Source organism: Phoenix dactylifera, chromosome 8 (genome assembly GCF_051530095.1).
Source record: "Phoenix dactylifera cultivar Ajwa chromosome 8, Ajwa_hap1_PhDact_Kaust_v1.1, whole genome shotgun sequence".
Taxonomy (NCBI): Eukaryota; Viridiplantae; Streptophyta; class Magnoliopsida; order Arecales; family Arecaceae; genus Phoenix; species Phoenix dactylifera.
In genome coordinates, this window is record NC_143197.1 from 935,669 (window position 1) to 959,501 (window position 23,833).

Consider the following 23,833-nt stretch of genomic DNA (forward strand, 5'->3'; position numbering starts at 1 on the left):
GTCATACACAAAGCATCTTATTTGATGACCGTTCATCAAAGAGCCAAACTAGACATCACCACTCAAAGTGGAAGGCAGACATACAATCTATTGTTGAAAGGCATGAATAATGAAAGAAAATACACAAACAAAAGAAAATGCACAAACGTCCAAAGAACAGATTAGCCCAAATATATATATATATAGGCATCCACACATAGGCACGGATTCTCTGTGTTGCACAACATGGTAAATGACCGCCATTAAAAAATGGACACCCATCAAATGAGACAGTTTTATATGTCATACACAATACATCTTGTTTGATGACCGTCCATCTCTTAAAAGACGGATGTTGAGTGCTATACGGCACTTGCAAACAGCACACCAGGTCATCCTGGTACATCCATTGGATGGAGTTGGCACAATGCTGTCCACAGCAAGAAACTATGACCATCACTTTTTTGCATCCATCAGGTCAAATTCCAAACATAGGCTCGAATGGCCTAGTGTGGCGGATTTCGTTTTATCCTGTGGGCTTGGGACCACCATTGTGTTTTATCCTTGTGGAAGCCACTTGAATGAAACAGTAAAGGCACGTTGGCACAAGAGATTCCCTTCCATTTCCACCAAACCTATGTTCTCTCTGAAATCAAATCAATGCGTAAGAGGATTGGGGAGGGGAAGGAAAACATCTGGTCTCATGCACAGGTGATTGTAGAGACCAGCTCTTAAAAGTTGATTCGTTTATAACAATGTTGATTCATCAACAGCGCGTTTGAATGGAAAAAAAGAACAATAGCAGCCAGCATGTGCAAGGCTCAGAGGCACAAGACAAGCCTCCCCCTCGAGGCGCGCTGAGTTAAGAAGGTCATATACGTTGATCATATAAATTAATAGAGAGAAAAACTGAATAAGGTCTACGAGAGGAACACATGATTCCCTAGCAATGAGTTTCTTCACAGGAAGAAACTGCCACTGGAAGATGAGATATATAGATGATGGCAAACTGCTGGAACTTTGTGGTCATCCTTTTAATGAATATTTCCTCCCAGTGAATTCCCTGGACTTGTGCTCTTCATCCTTGTCTGGCAGCATAGTTGCAGAGGCCTGTGGAGGAAAAATGGCAAATAGAACACTACACAGCCAAACTATAAGAGCTGCCACGAATTATTTATGTAGTTAGAAGATGGCGTGAACCGGATTGCTCGAACTGTTGAAGTAATATGAACAGGAAACTTAAGGACCAGATGTCCATATAGAAATTATAGGCTAAATATCATTTGGAAGATCTCTTATTCTTATTCGTCGATGGACTTTAATTTAAAACAATAACCTTTTCTGTCTCCGTCGAATTTGAAGTCTTGCTGTTTGAGACAAACACAGGTTTTCTTGAAGGCTGAGATGATGAAGTGCTTGACAACGTAGAGCTTATCCCGTTGGCACCCAGCAGCTGGGGTTTGCTTGCAGCAGATGAAGCAGATGCCAGTGAAGGTTGTATTGGCATCCCATCCAAGCATCTCCCAGTACCAGTGAATGGATTGAATTTAGGTTCTGCCTCTGAAGTGTCCTGTATGTCTGAAGACCGTTCTCACATGTTAAAGAACACCAGTATCAGGCTATTAGTACATCAATTCTCTAGTTATTTTCATTCTTCAGTGCACCAACTGCATCTGGTATCAGACTTTGCATGCAGCGATACCTCTAAAATTCCTGTGTCCCTATTTTACTTGCCACCATTCAAATTCGAAGGCACTTAATAATTAAGACAGTATGACAGAGCAAGTGCAACTTGAAGCACAAGAAATAATGCCCGATTGTTATGAAATTTGATGTAAGACAGACTGTGGTTCTGAAATAGGTGCTTGCTTACCATATTAAGCAGGTTAACTAATGACTACTGATAACCTCAAATTTCTTCGCGTCCAACGTCGAAAATTGAAGCTGTGGTTTGAAAATTGAAATGCAGAGTGTCCCATGATAATGGAAATACAAACCACCAATGTGGTACTGCATCTCAGATGTATCTATGACAAGCATCTTACATGATCATAGATATTAAAATGGAATAAGCAAAAGTGGAGCTTCTAAAATTAACGATAACTAAAAGAAAAATTCCCAAACAGACATCCATAACTACAATCTGACCTTATGTATGAACACAATGAAAATTTAAAATCTGAAAGCTCAAAATAGGCTCCAAAGTAAACTACAAAAACAGAATTATCACACTGTCAGATAGATGTAAGTAATTTTACCCAACGATGTCATTGAAGGATATAAATTATAAAGAGCGTAGAACCATAAAAAATTGACAAAGAAGCAAATTAGAGGTATAATTAATATTGCAGGTAGCATAGCCAAAATAAATACCTTGAGTTGGAGCATTGACAGATGAAGTTGATGGTGCTGCCTTTTCAGGTTTTTTATAATCAAGAGGCGAGGCGAGGCAAGTCCACCTCACAGTCTGTCTCAGAAGGCTTCATTTCCACGATATTTATGTAATAATCTTTGCTATTATATAGAAAATCATAATAGTATCACCAGTTGTCAAGCAGGAGAAGGTCCTTAATGCTTTTTCCAAACTGCATTAGCAAAACAAAAAAAAGCAACATCATTTTTTTCATCTATCCCAACAACATAGACAAGTTTAAACTCAAAGTCTAGGGTAAAATAAATAAGAAGAATATATAAACACAAAAAGCACAACTATATGCCTTTTTTATGTTCCAAGCAAAGAAAATACTCACACTGCTTTTGGATTGCATAAATCCAAGAAATCTTTTGTGGGGGCCTGCAATTTCACAAATGTGCCCTTTGGAAGACTGGTGTTTTCTCATTTGTACAAGACATCCCTCTCTTGCAAGAGCAAGTTCTGCATCATCTATAAGCTCAATAAAATAAGAAGAGTATTAGCCACAGGTAAATATGTGGCAGCAAGATTTGCACTGTCTTGGCTCTCCAATGCACACCCAATTTGGCACAAAGATCTTCCCTTCCTCTGCAGTGAACTCATGTATACCAGAGTGTGTCGTAGGGCAGAGAGATTGCAGAGTCCAAGGAGCATCGGCTAATCAATGTGCGGAGATGCTGCAAATTGACAGCACCAATTAATTAGAATTTATATCACTAGAAATTTATGATTACATGGTAATGTTGATGCATCATTGTAGATGAGATATGCATCTATTATGGTACAAAGCTATTAATCTGGAAAATCAGAAACATGTGATATTCGTAGCTTTATGTGGAACAGAAAGGTGAGAAGTATTGAGCATAGTACTCTTACAGGGCAGCCAATAGCAGATTGTGGCATTATAACTGCAAAGATTCAAGTCATCATTTAAGAAAATCAGTAAAGACAACATAAAAACAACAAATAGAATGATTAATAACATGGCTAGTTTAGGATATACAATCACATATTTTTATCGCCATTCTCCAGATGTGCCTGCATAAGAGCAAAGAAACCGGTATTAATAAAACAGATTAATCAAATCATGACAGAGTATACTGACTGAAATACTGGATCTATGAGGAAACGATATTTCAGCTTTCAAAGCCTTCTCTTCGGCTAAATGCCACATCCTATTGAAAAATTAAAATGAGATTATAATAACTAAGACACTGGTAAATTCATTTGAGGACCTGAGTTGTGAGCCACAAGGATTTGCAGTTTTAGTTCAGTAGCAGGTTGCTCATTGATGAAGATACTAACTGGCTAAGGTCAGTGCAATAATTTTTTTTTCAAAAACAATAATGCAATGTAGTGCCAGTTCGTAAAAGTACCTAGACCTAAAGAATCCCCATGGCCCCCGCCAAAATAGAAGTGCATGTTATCAAACAACAACAGCAACCTATAATCGGAAGACTTGTCTCGTCTATCTTTTCAAATTCTATATGACATTGGGAGTCCTTATATGCTGTGTTATCTTATATTTACGCATTAGTGGATCAGGAGGACTTTCCACAGGCTTCCACAAAAATATCAGATATCTTATTTTCCTATCAGAGAAGGCTAAGTTTCATTCTATAAGTGAGAAAGATTAGAACCCTAAAAAGATAAAATATCCAGAGATACAGGAAATCAAAGAGCTTCAATGAGTCCTAGGAGAGATAAAGCATCAAATTCTAAGGAAGATCCTAATACGGGCACAACCAAAAGACGTTTGCAATTATATTCTGTTGACCTATGAAATTGAACTAGACTATCTAAGTGACTTTTTTTTTATATAGGAATAAATTACTTCTAAGTGTATAAAACTTCACAAGCACTGGGCCAAAGGCTTTAATTTTCAATGACAGTTCCTCAATTTCTGTGAACGGTTTCAATGTTGCATCAAAAAATGATGGAAAGTTCATCTGTCATATCTTGGAAATTTATCTAAACACGCTAATCAGTCAATAAGAGTGAATAGCAAGAGGAAAGTGCTTAGTTAATTCAATGTCGTAGAGGAGCTAAAGTTAAAAAAATCCAGATGAGATATAGAAGAACAGGTTATACCTTGTTGATGTAAGAAAGTGCGAAAAATCTATATATCCGTACAAACTATCTTCGAGCATATCCACAATCTTTGGAATACTGCAATCATCAACAACAAAGAGATGTAACAGCAGCATTAGTTGGGTTTTTTGACATATGGGAAGCTAGAGAACTGTAGGTTTTGTCAATTAAAAAATGTAAGAATGTGGATGATGTCTTAATTAATTATGACTTAGTTACACAAGACCATGAAAACAGTTGCAAGTTATGGCACCCACCCAATACCATGAAACTTTTAAGCGAGTGAGAATATGTTACATAACAATAAATAACTAGCAAACTTATGTTATCAAAAAGAAGGAATTATAAGAGAGTTGGGTGAAGGAAGAGGCATGCTTCATATCAAAAGATGAAAGCAGCATGGGGCGGTATTATGAAAATAGTGCCTTTCAGATATCAACGGTTAAATACGTCCAACTATTGAAATTTTAAAAACTCTCATATGGTTCACTATGCATTGCAGTGCCAAATGGCTCAAAAAATGAAACTGGAGAAAGGAAGATTCACAGCAATAAGAGAAAGGTGGTTCATGAATTCATGAAAATAACTTCTACTTTTTTCCATCTTCTAGATAAGATATTAAGCGTCTGCCAGAACAAAAAGGCATAACAGAACAAGGGGAAAAAGACTAGAAAATCCCCACTAGGTCCTTATTTGGACAACAATCTCATTCCATAGTTATTAAAAGGACTATACTGAGTAATTAATTAGAATTATATATCTTAATGAATGGAGCATATACAAAAACATGCAGCTTCAACCAGATCTCATAGGCCCTCAAAATGCTAGAGTATGGTGGTGCTGATAGAGGTAAGAATCCCTTACACAATCACTTGTACAATTATGTTGATTTATGTTCGATGGTTTTGCATGGGATGATATAATTTGTTGCATAGTTTCTGGTATAAATATGTAAGTATATGTTTCTTTATTTTGTATATATGCATCAGATATCAATGTTTTTGGTTACATGAAATATGATACCCGTTGCATGATTTTCAGTATGAATATATATATTTTGATTGTATATATGTATTTGATTTCGATGATTTTAGTTACATGAAAATATGATACTAATTAATTGGAAAATTGGCAAGGAAGATATTATTGGATTATAATTTTATTTAGCATGAATAAAAATTGATCAACCAAATTGATGAGTAAAAAGTATTTGAACTAACCTTTTACACGTGGAAATTATGTTTTACTGGTCATGGACTGAAGCATGATCTTGGTTAATCCAAAATAGGAAAGTTAATTGTTGCCAGATCCGAAACCATGATAATGAGAAATGGATGATAAGCACATGAAACTAATTTGTCCCATAAAGAATAGATATTCACTAGGATAAAATAACATGTTGAAAGTAAGCAATGGTGGGTCTCTAGATGGCCCGGGTGGAGGCTGACAAGATAGGTGGTTGCCAATACCGGTCCAGGATCTCCCCCAACTGGGTCAGCTTAGGGTCTCCACAGAAACCATCTGGGGACAGAGAGAGGAAAGAGAAAAAGAGAGAGAAAGAATTTTTTTTTTTTTGGGGATGAAAACGGCATTTCAAATAGTCCTAACTAGAGTACATCCAGCCATATCAAAAGAACGTAAAGAGTACAAAGTAGGAAGAATATCTCCTATAGATGTCCATGTGATCTCCCTGAAGTGCCGGGCCACAAATGAGGGAACCCGCTGCACTGTTCACCTTCCGAAAAATATGTAAAGCCTGAAAATCGCTTAGCTCCTGAGCCGGTCTACGAGTCTCACGGATGAGAGAATGACCACCATCTTTGATGTTCTCTCGGAATAGAGAAGAGGAGAAGGGTGGGCCATGGCGACAATGATGGCCGAAAGATGGCAATCCACTATGATGATGGGCGGCGACAAGCGGTAGGCGGCGGCGTGTGGGCGGTGGAAAGGAAGAAGAAATGGAAAAACTGGCTAGACAACGCCTCATTCGTTGGTGCTCGGTGTCGGATTGAGCCTCAGCTGCTTGTCAGCTGAGCTCCATTGTTTGATCATCGGAGGCTTAGCCGGGCCCGATGGCGGGGTCCTTAGCTTCAGAACATAGCCGAAAGAACTGGAACAAGAGAGGGTACCTCGAAACAGGGGCAAGGGTTTTCATCAGAATCCGGCGATCTTCCGAGAATATTCTAGCCGGTGGCAGACGGCCGGTGGGAGGTTAGGTCAGGCGAAGGTGATAGTGTCGGTTTCGGCTCCGACGAGGCGTCAAAAAAAAAAATTTCCCTCGGAAGCGCCAAGTCGGAAATGGGGAAGGATTTATAGAGCGTTCGGTCTCCTTAGAGTCGAACGGGGGAAACCCTCGTTTTTCCAAATTGGGCCGTCTGAGAGCTAATCCGGTCAATGGACCGGGCCCGGTTCAAGTGTCAGGCTGGCTGAAGGCCGGGCCTAACAAGGAACAGGCAGCACCAAGTTGGAAATTGGGAGGGCTTTATAAAGCGTTCGGTACTCGAACAGAGGAAACCCTCGTTCCTTTTGTTTTTCCGAATTGGGCCGTCTGAGAGCTAATCCGGTCAATGGACCAGGCCCGGCTCAAGTGTCAGGCGGGCTGAAGGGCCGGACCTAACAAGAAACAAGCAGAATGCATGCAGCTTAGTGTTTCACGAGGGATATGTATCGGTATATATATGTACTAAACGTGAACCCATCAAAATGACTCCAAAATTAACTCTACTGGCTTCTAACAAAACTATATATTTACGCAAACCAACAATAACACTTACATGCGTCCCGACTCTACCAAATTTATACGTGAGGAAGTCCAGAACTCCTAACACATTATTAAGTTCTCAAATTTATAATGTACTAAAAAAAAATTATCACCTATGAATTGCCATCTAGCCCATGCCTCTGTGCTACTTCCGTTTGCTTTACGAACAAGTTCAGCCTTTTATTCTTTTGGTTGAATCATTGATTTTATGCTGTCCCAGTTGTGCTAACATCGAAGTGCTGCTACTGCAATACGAACACAGACATGCACTAGAGGAAGGAGACTTCAATAACCTGGTATCTTGTTGTTGCAAGTGGTGACAGGTTTAAAGCAACAAGTAGCATACGCTGTCCAAATGGATGCTTGTGAAAATTTGATTTTATTAGTCAGCAAGCATGCAGCGAAGAAGCAAAAAGACAAAAATAACAAAGGGTGTATGATTATCAGTAAGACCCAGTAAACTGGGCCGGTCCGGTCATTTTCTCCCAGACGGGAAAAAAAAAAAGAATGACCCACGAGCTACGCACATGTGAGGAGGAAAGAGGATTCCCAATGGAAGTCTTCCTTCTCTCGAGTTCAATGGACGAAATCCGACTCGAAGTCAGACTCCGGTCACAGCCAAGCTCTATTTAGAGCTCCTCTCATCCTTCTATCCATCCCACCGAAGATCCAGCCCTAATCAGGGCTTACCGCCAGAGTATTTCCTCAGTTTTTCTCTCCGAACACCAGCCGCTATTGACGTCGTTGTCGCTACCATTCACTAGCAAAAACCAGGTTTGGACCCAGCTAGCTTCGATCCACTCTTCTTCTCTTATTTTCGGACTCTTCGGAGCCTTGATGCCTGTCGGTGATTGCTGGATTTTAGCCAAGAAGGACAACGCTATGTTTTCCCTATTTTTAGGAATTTGACCCTTCTTTTTTTTCGATCTTTGTTTGCCACTGGTGCTCATCGCTGAAGTCTTTCCTTGACTTCCAGTAGTGAGTAGAAGGGATGGCCAGAGTCCCAGCCACCAAAATATCTTGCTTCCTTGATTTAAAAGGTTGAAACCTCCCTTTTCATATGAATTTGGCACCGCCGGCTGCCAGTTGGCCGGCCATGGGTCCCTGATCCCGGGCACCAACCACAGCCACCCTCTTTCTTCCTCTTCTTTGCTTGGAGAAAGAGAAGCATGCTTTCTCTCCTTTTCCTCTCTCTCTTCTCCATCCTTTCTCTCTCTACTGGACTTTCTCCCTCTACTATCCCTCTATAGATGTTGGATCTAACATGGCACCTCTTTTCGCCATTCTATATCAACCCTGGTGAAGGGGTCTAATCCATGTTCGGCGGGTGGCACACCAACCTCCACCTTGGCTCTTCCTAGACACTATCAAAATTGGACACCCGATCTCTATCGAAATATATGTACCCTAGACCAAGAATGATATGATGAAATCATCTTGATAGGACCGACCAGAGTGCTGGGCACTTTCGCTTAGTTAATCCTGTGAGGAAGTTGGAATTAGGGCTTTATTTTTAAAATAATTATGTTAAAAATTTATAAAAAATATAACTTTTGAATATTAGTTTCGAAGTAAAAGTTTTTGAATTAATTAGATCTGTTAATTGAATTGTGCTTCTAAGGTATGTAATTTACTCTTCTTTTAGATTTATCGATAAATTATAGATATTTTTTTAATCGAATTATTCTTGATCTATGAACTTGATGCATAGTATGTTATTATTACATATTCCTCTTCCTAAAATATTATATGATTCTTAATTAAACGAATTAATTTCGATATGGATTATATTCGATTGATTTTGATGTCGTATGATTTTATGTATCTTACGATTTAGAATACTGAATATGCTTTAAGAAAACAAATATGGATATGTAATTTGACTATATATCAATATTCTGCTAGTGGAGGTTATTTGCTAGTATATTAGCACCCTGCTAGTGGGGGTTATGTGTTGGCATATTGATATGGGGGTTATACGTTGGCATATCGAGATCATGTCAGTGAGGGTTATACATTGGCACTTTGATGAGCTCTGGCCCAGCAACAGGGTATAAATGTGGTCATAATTTCTTGCTATCAAGATAAGCTTGATGCTTTGAAATAAATTAATTTATAAACGAAATTTGGATCTTGAAATTACTAGATAATGTATCGATTTGGTTTTGAATCGATGTATTTTGCATATTTAATCTTAGTATGTTATCATTATTTTATTGCTTGAATTATTTAGCTAAAGTGTTCATTGCTTGCTGAGCTGTCTAATTTATTATATGATTTCTTACTATTTTTATAAATTCGGTGAACTAGCTTGATTCGGGAATTTATATTGAAAGAGCGATTAGAAACAAGATCTTGACACCTTTATTTAGACTAAATTTTCATGCAGAATTTTGAAATATTATTAGTTTTGTAAAATTTTTAATTTTATTATTTAATTTAGAATTTGAACATTACTATTTAAATTTATTCTACTGCTTATATATGATATCATGTTGAGATACCTTGCATGCTTGTGGGAAGAACTTCCTATGAGTATTCGGTGGTTTCCGTGATCTCTGACCCGCAATCTCGGGTTGGAGGTGTGACATTATCTTTTATTATTTCGATGAATGATGGCCTTGTTCACAGGGAAAGCCTGGAAGAACAACGTCATCACTTCATGATTATAATCTCACAACATATCAATTACGCCTCAACTTGATGTTCACATAAAAAAATGAATAAATAAATATAAAAAAAATGAAAATAAAAACAATTTAAAGGAGAATATTTGTGCATGAGATTCGTTGTCAAATGTTATAATGTTAGTATAACACACAATATGCTTCCATTTCAATACTCTCTTTCATATGCATGTAATGAAAAATGGGCAAAGAAATGTATATTATTTTCAAATAATTCAGAAATTATAAGATACACTATACAAATGCACATAGGAAGATTGGACAATTTAATGAGATCTCTTAGAGGTTATAGTTTCGATATCTCTGTTTGGAAACAAATTCCCTACTAGTAGAATTGGAAACTGTACGTAATACTCGTTCTATGAAAAAAAATTCAAGAGTAGAGAAATACGTGGTTCAACTTACCAGATCCTAAGAATTTTATTTTTTTTCACTCTTCTAAGGTAATTCATAAAAAATAGAATTTTATTTAGGATACTTTATTATCATTATTATCAGGCAAGAAAAGGTATGGGGGGGTCTTGAATTTAGTCCCACGTCGGCTAGTAGCGGAAAGGTTCCGTGCCTTAAATGGGGGGTGAAAATCCTTCCCTCTCGAGGGCCCTTTTGTGGGACAAAACCGTGAGGAGGGCTCCGGGTACGCTCGACCCCCAAAGCGGACAATACCTCGGAAGGAACGCGGTCCTCTTTCTCTGCTAGCTTAATGTGGGCTAGGCTGTTGTGTGAGGCTCCGGCCAAAGGCCGTCCCCGCAATAGATGGCGCGCCAAGTAGGGGCGCCTCCTCTCTCCATTGACTACCCTCCATGACTGTGGGGGCCCGTTGGGGTAAAACCTGGCTGGAACCTTCCCGCTGGGGGGCTATGTTGTGGGGGGGAGGGGCCTTGAATTTAGTCCCACATCGGCTAGTAGCGGAAAGGTTTCGTGCCTTAAATGGAGGTGGAAATCCTTTCCTCTCGAGGGCCCTTTTGTGGGACAAAACCGTGAGGAGGGCTCCGGGTACGCTCGACTCCCAAAGCGGACAATACCTTGGGAGGAATGCGGTGCTCTTTCTCTGCTAGCTTAATGTGGGTTAAGCTGTTGTATGAGGCTCCGGCCAAAAGCCGTCCCCGCAACAGGTATTAAAGCAAAGGGAATCGCACATAATGTACAATCGAGAAAGAACGTATATGACGAAATATCCAAGCTGAAAGAAAGTAAACAGGGGCTTAGATACGCGAACAAGACAAAACAGAGCATGCCTGTATCCACGTATATCCCGTGGTCTCCTCTGTAGCCACACGTTCATTGGTCCGTCAACGTGGGGCCCATACGGTACAGCTGGACTTCTTGCGTTGGCAGCAGGGACTTGGAGTCGCGCGGACGTGAAAGACCCCTCCGCCTGGGTCCGCGCATTGACAACTGGGTGTGTTCTTGGGTGTGCCGAAATCTGGTTCTCCAGATTTTTTTTTTCTCCAGCGCGCGCCGAGGCCCCCAAAAGATAAGGTGCTACTACTAGCAGTCCTCGCCCCTCCCATGGAAGCAGGTTCTCCACTTCTCCCCGATGGCGATGCGCGTCTCTTTCTTCCTTGGCCCTCCCAAACTCTTCCCCTTCTTCGATTCCCGCGATCTGTCCGCGAAATCGGCTGCTTTCTTCTCTCCTCCACCTCGCTCCCCCCCATCCAAGAAGACACGACGGAATTTAGGAGCTCTCGCCATGGCGGGTGGTCCTCCGAGCACCGTCCTCGTCACCGGCGCTGGTGGTAGAACAGGTAACTGCGCGCTTCTCCTTCTACTTCTTTCAATTCGTGGGGAATGTTGCCTAGGCATCGGAACTTGTTCTCGTTTTTTTTAATAAAAATTTTGTAGTTTCTTCGTGGCCATGGTTGCTTTGTTATTGAGTTTGGTGATAAGTTATTTCCCTCTTACTGTTCACCGAGAAGAATCAAGAATTTCTTCTTTCTGCAACAAGGGATAATAAATAATTCATTCCAGAGAAGAATCAATTATAAGGTTTCATAACCATAACATTAACTGAAATGGACATACATTATGTAACAGGACGGCAATCATAATCATAGGCTCTATATCCATAATTCTTGATCGTCCAATCGGAAAAATGATGTACAGAGCGTGTATAGGATGCGATCGTCTATAATAAACTCTCAATAAAAGGCTTTCTGTTTCCTATCATATTTATCTTAGTAGTGGAATCTTACGTACTGCTCTCTGTGAAAGAGAAAGAAAACAGAATATCTAATTATTGAGCTATTCTTTATTGAATAAAAAAATAATTGTGATCGAGTCACCAATTAGCAGTACCAATAATCATAACTCAGCAAGTGTGCTGACTTAGATTGAGGACTGTTGCTTTTGACACAGACACATGCAGACAGATACAATCCCACAGTCCTTTTGCTGTACTAGGAGTGCTTTTGGTATTTGCCGTAAGAGGAGGTGAAAGCTGTTGTTGACCTGCTTTACAGAACTTGGAGGGAACAATTTTACACTCATACCTCTGAATTCAAATAAGAAGGGATTGAAAGAGTTAAAGGTTATAGGTTTATTAGCTTGGTTTACATCTTAATTTGCAGAACTTTCACCAGAATCTTGGCAACCAGGTTTAGAGGACCCACATAAGCTTAGGTGGTACACACTTTGATGAACTTGTTGAGTGGAGTGGACTTACATGATTTCATAATGAGCTCTCATTGAGCTGGGTACAAATTGGCAGACAAGAAGGGAGAAAGGGTTGACACTAAATTAAACTTCAAAAAGTTAGAGCTTTCTTTAGGAAACTATGAAGAAGATGGATTGTGTTTAGTGTCTCATTGTATTTTGTTGTGTCTAATTTCTATATTTACTCAAGATACTTCCTGAAGTTTGGCTAGGAGCGGAAAAGCAGTAAAGCAAGGGGATGCACTATCTCGTGCTGGTGCAATGGTGCCAATTGTTTGGCCTTATGGGGCTAGGTGAAAGTTGTGTTGAAAGGACTGGATGTAAAAAAGACAAGAACTTAGATTACTAGCCTATAATTCAAGCCTAGACGTTAATCCTTTAATGAGCTAGCGGCAGCTGATCATGGGAATGTCAAAAATTCTCTGCATGCTGAATTATTTTTTAAACTCTGAAGAGTTCCAAAGAATGAAATATTGGCAACAATTTAAGCATGATATGACATAATCTATATGCAATCCTTACTGTACTTAAGTTGTTTATGTTTCTTACAAGGAATTTATCAGGCCAGATTGTTTACAACAAATTGAAAGAGAGGACAGACCAGTTCCTTGCAAGAGGCCTAGTCAGGACAGAAGACAGCAAAAATAAAATAGGGGGTCATGACGATGTACTTGTAGGTGATATAAGAGATGCCGAAAGTATTGTTCCTGCTGTCCAAGGAATTGATGCGCTCATAATCCTGACAAGCTCCGTGCCAAAGATGAAACCAGGGTTTGACCCAAGCAAAGGTGAAAGACCTGAATTCTATTTTGAGGATGGATCATACCCTGAGCAGGTGAATTCCACATTTGATTTCTAGCGAGCCATCATTGCTGTTTCTTTTTTCCCCTTAATTTATTTGTTAAGTTTCTGGCATGCTAAGGTTGATTGGATTGGTCAGAAGAACCAGATAGATGCTGGTAAGGCCTCCCCCCCACCCCTCTCTCTCTCCAGTGCATGTGTGCAAGTGTGTGAGTGCGTGCATGCAGGCACATGTGTATGTCTAGTTTGTTCTTTGTTGCTGTCTGACCCTTATCCATTTGCTCCAGTTTCATTAAAATATACTGTTGCTATACTATTCTCAGTTCTTTGTATGTTGCTCTTAGTAGCAGGGTTCTTTCATTTAGGCTGGCGCCGCTTCAGAATCTCCTCACAAACTCATCCCTCGCCCACTTCTTAAATGTTTTCTTGTTGATTTTTTTTTGAGAGGTGCTTCCCTGTACCGGCTTCCGGTAACTAAGAACCGTCCCTCGAGGAAATTCCTTGTTAAACTGCCTAGCAACCATGTTGACATTTTAGCTTGATTATTAAAATTCTTTGCTAGGCTTTCTCACTTTCTCCTTTTTGTGCAGCCAAAGCTGTGGGCGTCAAACAGATTGTTTTGGTCGGGTCTATGGGTGGAACAGATGTCAATAATCCATTGAACAACATTGGGAATGGGAATATATTAGTAAGTAGTTAGGTTTGCTGTCCACATTCATATCTAATATTTCCTCGATTTTCACTCGTTAAGTTGATTCTCTCCCCTTTCCTCCCTCTTATTTTATTTAAGTTTTGTCTTCTTCATAATTTTCTTGATATTTATTGAGGAAGGAAACCCCCTCCATCTTTGTATCTAACTTGCTTACTTTCTTTAGGAGTTTTGGTGTTTGACACTCCTGCACTATCATCTTGTATACAATTAGTGAATTCATTATAAAAGTTTGGCTGATTAATAATAAAAAACAGAAGCATTCATTTTAATAAATATACACAATTGACAAGGTATTGTTCTTCTAGCTAGTAATTGTGTCTTAGTTGGCTTATGAGGCTCCCTCTCACACCTGCAGAACCTTCCATCTATAGGACCAGCTTAAGGGCCTAGGAATTTCAGATGATGTATAATGGGCCTCTTCACAGGCAAGGATTGATTGTGCTTAGAACCTCTGAGGGAGGGGAAAGCAGACCAGTTGAAAACCATTTCCGGTGCTTTCTTAATAACAATTGCAATGCCCCATATGACATTGATGGAACACCAACTGCTGGAAGTTTTTTGGTTACTTTGGCCCGGCCTATCTCATTATAGTTGATTCGGAGCCTACCATGTTCCATCAATTAGGTTAGCAATATAAACATGCATCTAGGTCAATATTCCTTAAAAAATATAACTTTTTCGAAGATTTATGTGCTCTTTATACTATGGATTGCCTTTTGAAGTTCAGCTGCTTCACATCTCTTTGCAACCACTTTCAGCAATTGCTTTTCAGTGCACTCAATTGAGGGGTTTATTTTAATAAACATTTGCACATTGCGTAACAAGAATATTAGGGCATATGGGAGAAACCCTACAAGAAGCTTTCCGGCTTCTATTATATCAATACAAGATTTTGCATCATCTTTATTGTTCAAATAATTTTGTGGATATAAATGTTAGGCCCAAATCTTATCACTGCCATTGTACCACAACCATGACACATGACCGGAAGTTGAGAAGGCAACAAGCATGATTTCCTTTCTCTAGTTCGTATTATTCTTAATTTCTTATGCTGTCCAAAATACTCTTCCGAAAATTTTGTTTTTACAAAATAAGTTATGAGGATTACCAGAACTGAGACATTGACTGGATCTGTGAAAGCAGAAAGCTGATGATGTTGCCGCATGTTTGCAGGTGTGGAAGCGGAAGGCAGAACAATATTTAACAGAATCTGGAATACCATACACAATTATAAGGTAGAGTTTTTCAAAGCATGGATTAACAAAATATGACTGCACTGGTTTCCTGCAGCTATACATTCAAGTCATTCAATAAGGCCCTGTCTGGATATGCCTTGCTACAATTCCATGTATGCATGTCCTTTGAACAGTTCATGAATTCAGCAACAATTAATTCCACTTCAAACATCACTTGGTTTTATAGTTGGAATTACAGATCTAATTAATTGCATACAAATCTTATCCTTTTGAAGCAAGTAACTTTTCTTCATCCTGGAATTATGCTTGCTGGCTATGGTAATGGTTGGTTAAAGAAGGGCACTTCATGAATGACACTGTGATGGCATTAATGGGCTGCGAGGTGGTTAGAAAATGAGATGAATATTCCTTTCTTCCTAAACTTACACTTGAAGTCTCTTACTATTATTTGTAAAACATATTCCCGTTCCTAAAGTAAAAAGACTGTTCCATTATGGAAATAATAAACTAGCAACACTGTTTCTAAGGAAAAACATATTTCTGTTTCATCTGAATTAGAAGGCTTCAACTATAACACAATTGAAATCTTACATGAATATACTAAACATGATTAGCAACCTGTTATCAAACAGTTGATGGCCCAATGTCTTGGTGTTTTTACCAGGGCTGGAGGATTACAGGATAAAGATGGGGGCCTGCGGGAATTACTGGTAGGCAAGGACGATGAGCTACTCAAGACAGAAACTAGAACAATTGCTCGGGCTGATGTTGCAGAAGTCTGCATTCAGGTGCGGAAGCTGAGCTACTGGCACATACAATGTTCTTTAGCTGTTATCATATGGGACCTTCTACCACTTATTGCTTTTTCAGAGTTTCTAATGTTCCATTTTTCCACAAGATTAAGAATACACAATACCCACTGGAATAACTAACATATTTTAGAGATTATGTGGTAACTTATATGTATACAATATGTGACATTATTTGTACTTCAGCTGCTTGTAAGGGGAATCCAAATACTTTTTTGTGGACAGGCACTGCTGTTTGAGGAGGCAAAATTTAAGGCATTCGACCTAGCATCCAAGCCAGAGGGCACAGGAACGCCGACAACAGATTTCAAGGCACTCTTCTCCCAGATTACTGCTCGGTTCTGAGTCTGTTGGCAGCCTTGAATGTCGAATCACCAGTCGCGAGGAAAGATTTAGAAATGAATGCTTATTTGCTTTTGCTGAAAATATGTGATGCCATTAGTTCATGTGGGTTTTATCTCATATATACAAAATTTTGTGATACCATTTTTGAGAAATAAATTTTGTACTACTGTGTCCTTGTGTTTAAATGTATTGTTCTTTTACATACTTTTTCCAGGAAATATTGCGAGCAGTTTAGAAGACAAAATGCAGCCAGGCTTAGTAACGAGCTAACCAGGACAAATCTTTATTAAGCTCTCTAAAATAACACATACTGACCAATTTCACACGAGTGCTAGGTTAATGATTAAGATGATTGTTTTGCTCTGTTCTTTATTTTCTTAAAAAAAAATCCAGGGACTGTTTAAGTGTTCCTCCAAACTTGCAAAGCCATAGCAACGCAGCATGCTCTGGTACAGTGCAGAACCGAGTCATTAGCAGTACTGCAATTCTACTGGTTCCTCAGCTACTGATTCCTATTGGTGATCTCAAGTATGTACCGAGGAAATGGAGCAAACTGAAGGGCAGGGTGGGCCGTTTAATTTTCACCGGAAATTGACACCTATTTTAGTATCTGGATCTGGGCCGATACGATGCATAACCAAAACTTAAAACCCTACGTAACTTCCAATATGGTCAACATAGGCACGTCTTATGTGTATCATGGTCATCAGCTCTTTTCTTTTACCCATGGTGGCCCTTCATTGTCCGATAAAATCCTAATCCTAGGATTACAGGCCCAACTAAATCTATATTTATAAATATTTATAAATAGTTTTGAAATGAGTCTAAATATTTATAAATATAAATATGTAATACTGGTTAAATTCATAAATTTTGTAGGATTCCCAGTCTAATCATTCAAGCCGATTTAACTCCTTATTTTTTTTAAATTTTATTTTGCAGATGAATCTGGGCTTTCTGAGAAATTTGGTCCGGTCCGGGATCTAAGCAAAGATATTAGATTCCTCGAGCTCAGACCTGCATAAAGTTACCACCCGTCGACCTGGGGTTTTTAATTTTCTGCATGGCTTGCGGGATTAGGAAGCAAACCTAGCCGTCGCTTCGGAACGGTAGAAAGGAAGAAACCCCGGATCCCTTTCTAAAAGACGGAGCTTCTCTCGCTCTCACGGTGGAGACGAGAAGGGGTTTTATTTCTTGGGGTTTTCTCGCCCTGCTTCCCTCGTAACTCTATTTTCTTGTTTCTTGGTGCTAGCGAGCGAAACCCTACAGATCGATAGATAATAATGGCGAAGCGCGAGCTCTCCAGCACCCTCAAGAACTTGAAGGCGAGACTCGACGGTCCTCCCCCCCCCCCCCCCCCCCACAATCTCTCTCTTATCCCTGATAGGATGTAATCCGAGCTTCTTCTGTTTTTGGGTGGTTTGCAGTTCATGCAAAGGGCAGCTCCGAGAGAGGCGAAGCCTAAGGAGGAGGAAAGTGCAAAGCCCGATGGGAGCTTCGGTGCTTCAGCCGCCCCTACCAGAAGATGGTAACTGTTTTCCCGCTCTAGCTTTTGCCCTATCTTGGTTAGAACGTAATTGTTTGTGCGTTGTGCGTGTTTCGATGCCTGGTAGGTGTAGCTGGAAAAGGGTTGAAATGCATTTCGATTGATTTGAGAACTGTTTCAGATGATTTGATTTTGTTTTTTTCCTTCCGACTACTGATTGTTGGAAATTTTACCCGAAGATGTGATATCTTTCTATAAGTTGTATATTGCTCACAACGTGTTTGTTTTCTGGATCAGTAGCTTATTGGAATTTAGTTTTGGGTGATTATGCATTAAGGATGGGGAACAAGGACTCTGGATTGTACCTTGAGGACAAGGCACCATAGTAGATTAACAATATTAAGAGGAGACTCATTTTAATTATAAGGGGCTTGAACCATGAGCAAATCGAACAAACTTGAATTTAAAGCATAAAAATAAAAATTAGGTTCTTTGGTCTCCCTAGGCTTGTCAAAATTCTATATGCTTTGAAAATGGTTTTCCTTCACGCAGAACACTCAGAAACATGGTCACATTATAGCTTGAATATATTTATGAGAATCAGTACATTTGAAAATTTTATTTACATTGCTTGTGGATGTGATTTTTTTCTCCTGGGGACTTTTTCCCCCTTCACTCTGGGACGGAACAAGTTTTACTTCTGTTTGGTTTCCCGCAGCATAGTTATAATGGAGGGGAATCCTCATCCAGGAGCATTAAAAGGTCGGATGTCATTTCAGAGTTTCAATGCTTCTATTGAAGTGAGTTCTGAGAATTGGTCATTTGGTTGTTTAGCTGAAACAAAAATTTTATTCCTTCTTCCCTTTAATGTTGCTCTTCTTGCATATGCTTGTCTTGTAGAAATTAAATGAGGAGGCAGCAAACATCCATCAAATGCAAACAGGTTCCTCAAGTAACAATCATCAAAATGGCGGAATTTATAACGGGTGCACTGTTTGTCCTAAATATGTGAATTATATTGAGCTTCTTGCAGTTCTTATCTGTAGTGAGTTAAGTTGATACTTTAATTTGCTCCAGTGTTATGGATATTCTCAGTAAATCAATATATACTGGAGAAAGAGGGTGCATCCCTTACAGTTGTTTGATCTTTAATAAACTGTTGGATTCAATTACCAGGAATCATCTAGAGTTCTTACTTTTCCTATGAATCTACAATTTAATTGAAGCCCTCAAATCATGACAAAATTCTAGGTGCATTTTGCTACAGTTACTTTAATGCTCCTTTGCCAAATATATAAGGCAGAAACCAAACTTATTATGTGCTTAAGTAATCTTTACATCCCTAGATGGCATTTCCAGTGACCTAGATACTTTCTACAAAATCCTTGGCTCAAGATTTACATGAATCGGCAATTGATACCTGAAACTTGTCTAGCTGATTTTGGACTGACTTTGCATCATCTAAGGTTAACAACAATTACATTATCGTGCTGTCAGTTTGGCTTAACAACCATAATCTTTTTCCATATGGAAACTGTTTTGTACCATAAAATTGCTTGGCCACTGTCATTAACTAAAAAATATTTTATAGGAAGTCATCTATGAGAAACAAAAATATATATACCTTGATCCAGTTGCCATGGATTTTTCATCACAGAATTTCAACAATTAACCCATATTGTGATGAACTATGTTGCTTTGGCTGCAAAAAGTAAAAGGAGACTTAGTTTCTAGAAATATAAATGAATATGCAAGATAATGGCTTAGACACAGCCTTTCCAAGTTTCGAACAGTGCCTTGTGTTAAATGTATCCATGATTTTTGATGAGCCTAACACCAATTTGACCTAGTGAGGAATTTCGAGGATGAGGAATGGTGGGGGTACGATTGATGCTGGGCGGAATAGATGGTGTCAGGGGAGATTCGTGTTTTTAGGGCTGGTACCCCTGTTTTTCTGACAAATGGGTAGTTTATTTTAATGACCTACTTCAGACTGTACTAGTGAAAGATATCTGATGCTACTTCAGCAATTTAGTGTAAAGCTTACAATGTATTATACAACAAACTTATATGTTGAGTTAAGTTTGTTGCTATTTATCCATTAAAAACATAAAGCAAGCTACGGTTTTAAGTTACATGTCTAGAGTTTTTCAAAGGAGGCTAATATTTGCTTACAATAACCCAAAACCATTTCTTTCACCATCTTGTAATTAGCTTGTTTAGTTATTGCCTTCTCAATGTAGTTGCTGTTGACAGTACTGTAGAAGTTATATGCATAAAAACAAACGAACAAAAAAATAACTAGAAGTTATAAGCATAGACATGATGAAGGGGGAAAAAAGGGGAAGAACTGAATCTTTAGTTGGGTGTTGGATAACTGATTGGGTTGCTCAGTATTTAGCATATTTATATAATTCATCCTCTAGAACTTGATTATGTTTTCAATGCAAAATGCTCTTTAATTTTTTTTATCTTTTCTCACAACTTCTGTAATTGAAAACATACTACAATGAAAAGTCTAACGGCACCAATCACATATCAAAGGAGGGGAGTGCTAGTATAGAGATTCTCAGTCTCCCTGAATTGCAATATTAGCCACATGTTGCACTTAACTGGAAGCCTGTTCAAGCAATACATATTTGTATTCTACCTGCCATTTTTCCATGACAAATTAATGGATGATACAAACTTGCAAGTGAGCCAAGCAAATATGGTATGCGTGTTTTTTTTTTAAAAAAATAAAATTAATGGATGATACAAACTTGCAAGTGAGCCAATACATTTTTGTGTTCTACCTGCCATTTTTCCATGACAAATTGGTGTTCAACTTATCTATCATGTCCAGGATTTCAGATTTGTGACTCTGCGTAGCTTTAATAAGTCTAGAATCACAATTCATAAGCAAATGAATGTCCTCTATAAGTTAGCTCTAGTTTGATGTGCGTCATATTTCATTATACAAAACATGTTGTCCCTTCACAAGTTTGCATTTGAAACCTGAAGACAAGCAGATAATCCATAAATTATGAACTTCTAGATTCATTGTGTTACCTATGGTTGTGTTTCTAAAGTATAGTTCGCTCTGCGGAGATAACTTGCTAAGAGCTTCCTTCTTTTCTCTTTTATGACAAGCAGAGTAGATGGAATCTCAGCAGTCAGATCTGGGGACTCAACTACAGCTAGCCAAGAAAACATTTCTGATGTAGACCTCAAAAGGAAGAAGCCAGAACTGGAAATGGAAACAACATCACCTCATAAGATGCTGAAAAGTGTAAGTGGGGATGGTGATGGACAATCATCCTCCCATATTAATAGGAAAGGTTCTTTTAAGCAGCACAAGCGTGAAAAGCTGGACTGGAATGTTCTCAGACCACCAAAATCTACAAATAAGGGTTAGCACCATAAGGGATGATTCTTGTATTTCACTAGTGTACTTTGTAACCAGTGCTGCTTCTTTCCATCTGTTGCTTGTTCTTAGATAAAATTAGTGCTTATTTAGCATCAGCCGCGACTTTGAGTTGAATCCTTCTCTCCAGTTTAAAGGTATTCTCTGCACTGGATAGTTCCCAATATAGTTGCTCACTCGTATTTGGGTGTTCACTCCATGTATAAGATCTAATTTTCATCTCTCTCTCTGTCTCTCTATCTTTCATGTGTGTGAGTGATTTGTTGTGGTTGGAAGGGTTGCTTAGGCAGCAACGAGAACAGTAATAGTTCCATTGATATATCTTGCCAGTTATAAAATATATGTATAATATATAAGGCTAATTAGAAAGCTTAAGAGAAGCATTTGTGATCATTTAAAAAGATGGTTACATGGTAGTTTATCACTTGTGGTTTTGGCTTCTTAGTCTAGATTGGAATATTGCGGACAACTTAGATACTAGCTGTAACTGGTTGCTTAGGGATTAGAGAACTGCAACCAATTGGTGTAACATGATGCTTGAAACTGATGCTGGAGTAAAGCAGGAGGTATGAACTCTGAGATATGAGAGTTCCATAGCCAGCAGAATCTCCGTGGCTGCTTCCTCTTTTTCTTCTTTTGCAGGGTGGTTATGCAGAGACAGGTATGGATTTAGTTGAGACTCTCTCTCCCTCCCTCTACCTCTCTGAGTATACGTCTCTTGAAGTTTCATATGATGGTAGAACTCTTTTGTTTCTATGGGAGACCTGGATTATGATTATGCTCATAGATCCATGCTACTACTTGGAGGCCGAAGGTCAATTTGTCCTATTCTTAACTCTTCTTTGAAATGAATTTTCTCTGTTATTTTCCTTCAGCAAAAAAATCCTGTTATTTAGTTTTTCTGTTATTCGCATATTCTTTCTTTTTATTCTTTTCCTATAAAAGACAGAGCAATCTAATCTTCTGCTGAAGGCCATTCCAGGTATATCCAGTTATTAAACATTTTTTATGAGAAGGGAGGTGAGGAATTTGAAGGTCAGAGCTACATATCAATCTGCTGAAGTCCTTCAGAACTGTTAGATTTCCTTTCTTTATCCTTTTAATTTTTCTAGAATGTGATGAGCTATAATGTCTTGATGCTTTATCCCCATTTCATGTTATTGCTTACTGCATCAATTAGTTGGTACATGGCAGTGTGAAATGAGATTCAATTGAGTCATGCAAATAATACATTACATTAGATGGTAGTATGATCTTGATATTTTGGTGTATATGATGATGCTGTCATCCTGGTAATTTGTTTTACTTTTCAAGTTTGCCTGCATGCCTGGAACATAAGCGTAACGGTATTACTCGTTGGTAATTGCATGCTCGGAAGTATAATTAAATTTTCTTTCAAGCTTATATTTTTATTTAAAACAAAAGTGAAAAAAAAGTAAGAAGGTGCATGCCAATGGAGGAGTGCTCTTCTTTAACATTTATCTGGTTTTGCAAATTTCACAAACGTAAATCAGCATAGCCATTTAGAAGCTTCTAAGCAACATGCTGCTAACATGTGATTAGTTCTCGATTTTCTGCTCGCAAGAAGACCTGAGATGGAGGGAAAGCAAAGACTGATTTCTTAAATTATCAGGGAAAAAAGCTTTTTTTTAAACTGTTAAAGGATTTGATTGTGATTTTCTCTGTTATGTGGTCGGTTGAGAAATGCTACTTCTCAGTACGGTCCCTGGCTCACAAGACTAGATTAAGAAAGTGCGAATATGACATCTGAGGTTAAATAATCCTAGTGCTTGTTTCACCGTGTGTATTTTTGTTTTGCTTTTTCTTTAATTTTTCTTGTAGTGTCATGATCTGTATGTCGCCTACTTGTGAAATTGCCAAAATGAATATACTTTTCGCATTGTAATATGAAAACAAGTGTCGAGCCGGGAGCATTTCTTCCTTGCTCAGCGACGGACATCGGCTGAGACGTGTCCGTGATGATCTTGGTAAGGTTTTTAGAACACTTTCAGGATTGCCCCAAACATTGTAATATGCTATCAGTTTTTGGTTGTGAAGGACGATGATGATTCTCTAACCTTCTGACATTCTATGGATTGCTGTCAATATTGCAGTGGATGATAAACTTATTCATAGAATGCCCGTCACTTCGGTATTCATCTTTTGGTGTGTTTGAAACGTCGCACTTCTGCTTGTTTCTAAAAGACATGAGCATACCAATCCAATATTTATCATAAAAAACTTGAGGTTGGAGACTTTGGACAGCTATTATTTAAGCACAGTGAGTTTGGTGCTGAACCTTTCTCTATAAAATGATAAGGCCCAACGAGACCTCGAAGCTGAGGCAGAAGGAGGGCATGCTCGCAAGCTTCAGGGTAGATAAAATTCTAAACCAAGCTTGTACCAGGATCATATATTTTTTTCAAACCAAAGAGGGCTAATCCGCTCTATACGTAATAGCACTGATTCCTGCCTGGATGACAAGAGGTAAT

At 38.8% G+C, this 23,833-nt stretch overlaps 2 protein-coding genes and 1 long non-coding RNA gene across 12 annotated transcripts; 2 read left to right on the top strand and 1 right to left on the bottom strand.

The window, feature by feature from the left end:
* Nucleotides 1-652: 652 nt before the first annotated feature.
* LOC103703514 (uncharacterized) lies at nt 653-6,808 on the bottom strand. 8 transcript variants are annotated; one of them, XR_016396104.1, is made up of 7 exons: nt 5,704-6,783; nt 4,484-4,561; nt 3,396-3,430; nt 3,269-3,300; nt 2,730-3,069; nt 1,316-2,564; nt 653-1,089 (listed from the first exon to the last, which is right to left on the bottom strand). It is a non-coding gene; the product is annotated as an uncharacterized LOC103703514 (long non-coding RNA). The 8 variants fall into 8 exon arrangements; XR_016396103.1 differs by having other exon boundaries at nt 653-2,188; nt 2,353-2,564; nt 5,704-6,781; XR_016396100.1 differs by having other exon boundaries at nt 653-2,564; nt 6,613-6,808.
* A 4,534-nt stretch (nt 6,809-11,342) lies between these two features.
* LOC103703513 (uncharacterized protein At5g02240-like) lies at nt 11,343-16,634 on the top strand. Of its 2 annotated transcripts, XM_089924659.1 has the most exons (7): nt 11,343-11,679; nt 13,150-13,421; nt 13,509-13,545; nt 13,978-14,075; nt 15,273-15,334; nt 15,960-16,083; nt 16,330-16,634. In XM_089924659.1, exons 1-7 carry the CDS (start codon nt 11,472-11,474, stop codon nt 16,447-16,449), a joined length of 921 nt encoding a protein of 306 aa, XP_089780785.1. In that variant the 5' UTR covers nt 11,343-11,471; the 3' UTR covers nt 16,450-16,634. The 2 variants fall into 2 exon arrangements, with proteins under 2 accessions (XP_089780785.1, XP_008784610.4); XM_008786388.6 differs by lacking the exons at nt 13,509-13,545; nt 13,978-14,075.
* Nucleotides 16,635-16,668: 34 nt separating this feature from the next.
* Nucleotides 16,669-21,564, top strand: LOC103703512 (scarecrow-like transcription factor 11 (SCL11)). 2 transcript variants are annotated; one of them, XM_008786386.6, is made up of 5 exons: nt 16,669-17,774; nt 17,877-17,977; nt 18,654-18,735; nt 18,836-18,921; nt 21,071-21,564. In XM_008786386.6, exons 1-5 carry the CDS (start codon nt 17,733-17,735, stop codon nt 21,330-21,332), a joined length of 573 nt encoding a protein of 190 aa, XP_008784608.3. In that variant the 5' UTR covers nt 16,669-17,732; the 3' UTR covers nt 21,333-21,564. The 2 variants fall into 2 exon arrangements, with proteins under 2 accessions (XP_008784608.3, XP_038980092.2); XM_039124164.3 differs by having other exon boundaries at nt 17,344-17,787.
* The last annotated feature ends 2,269 nt before the right edge of the window (nt 21,565-23,833 follow it).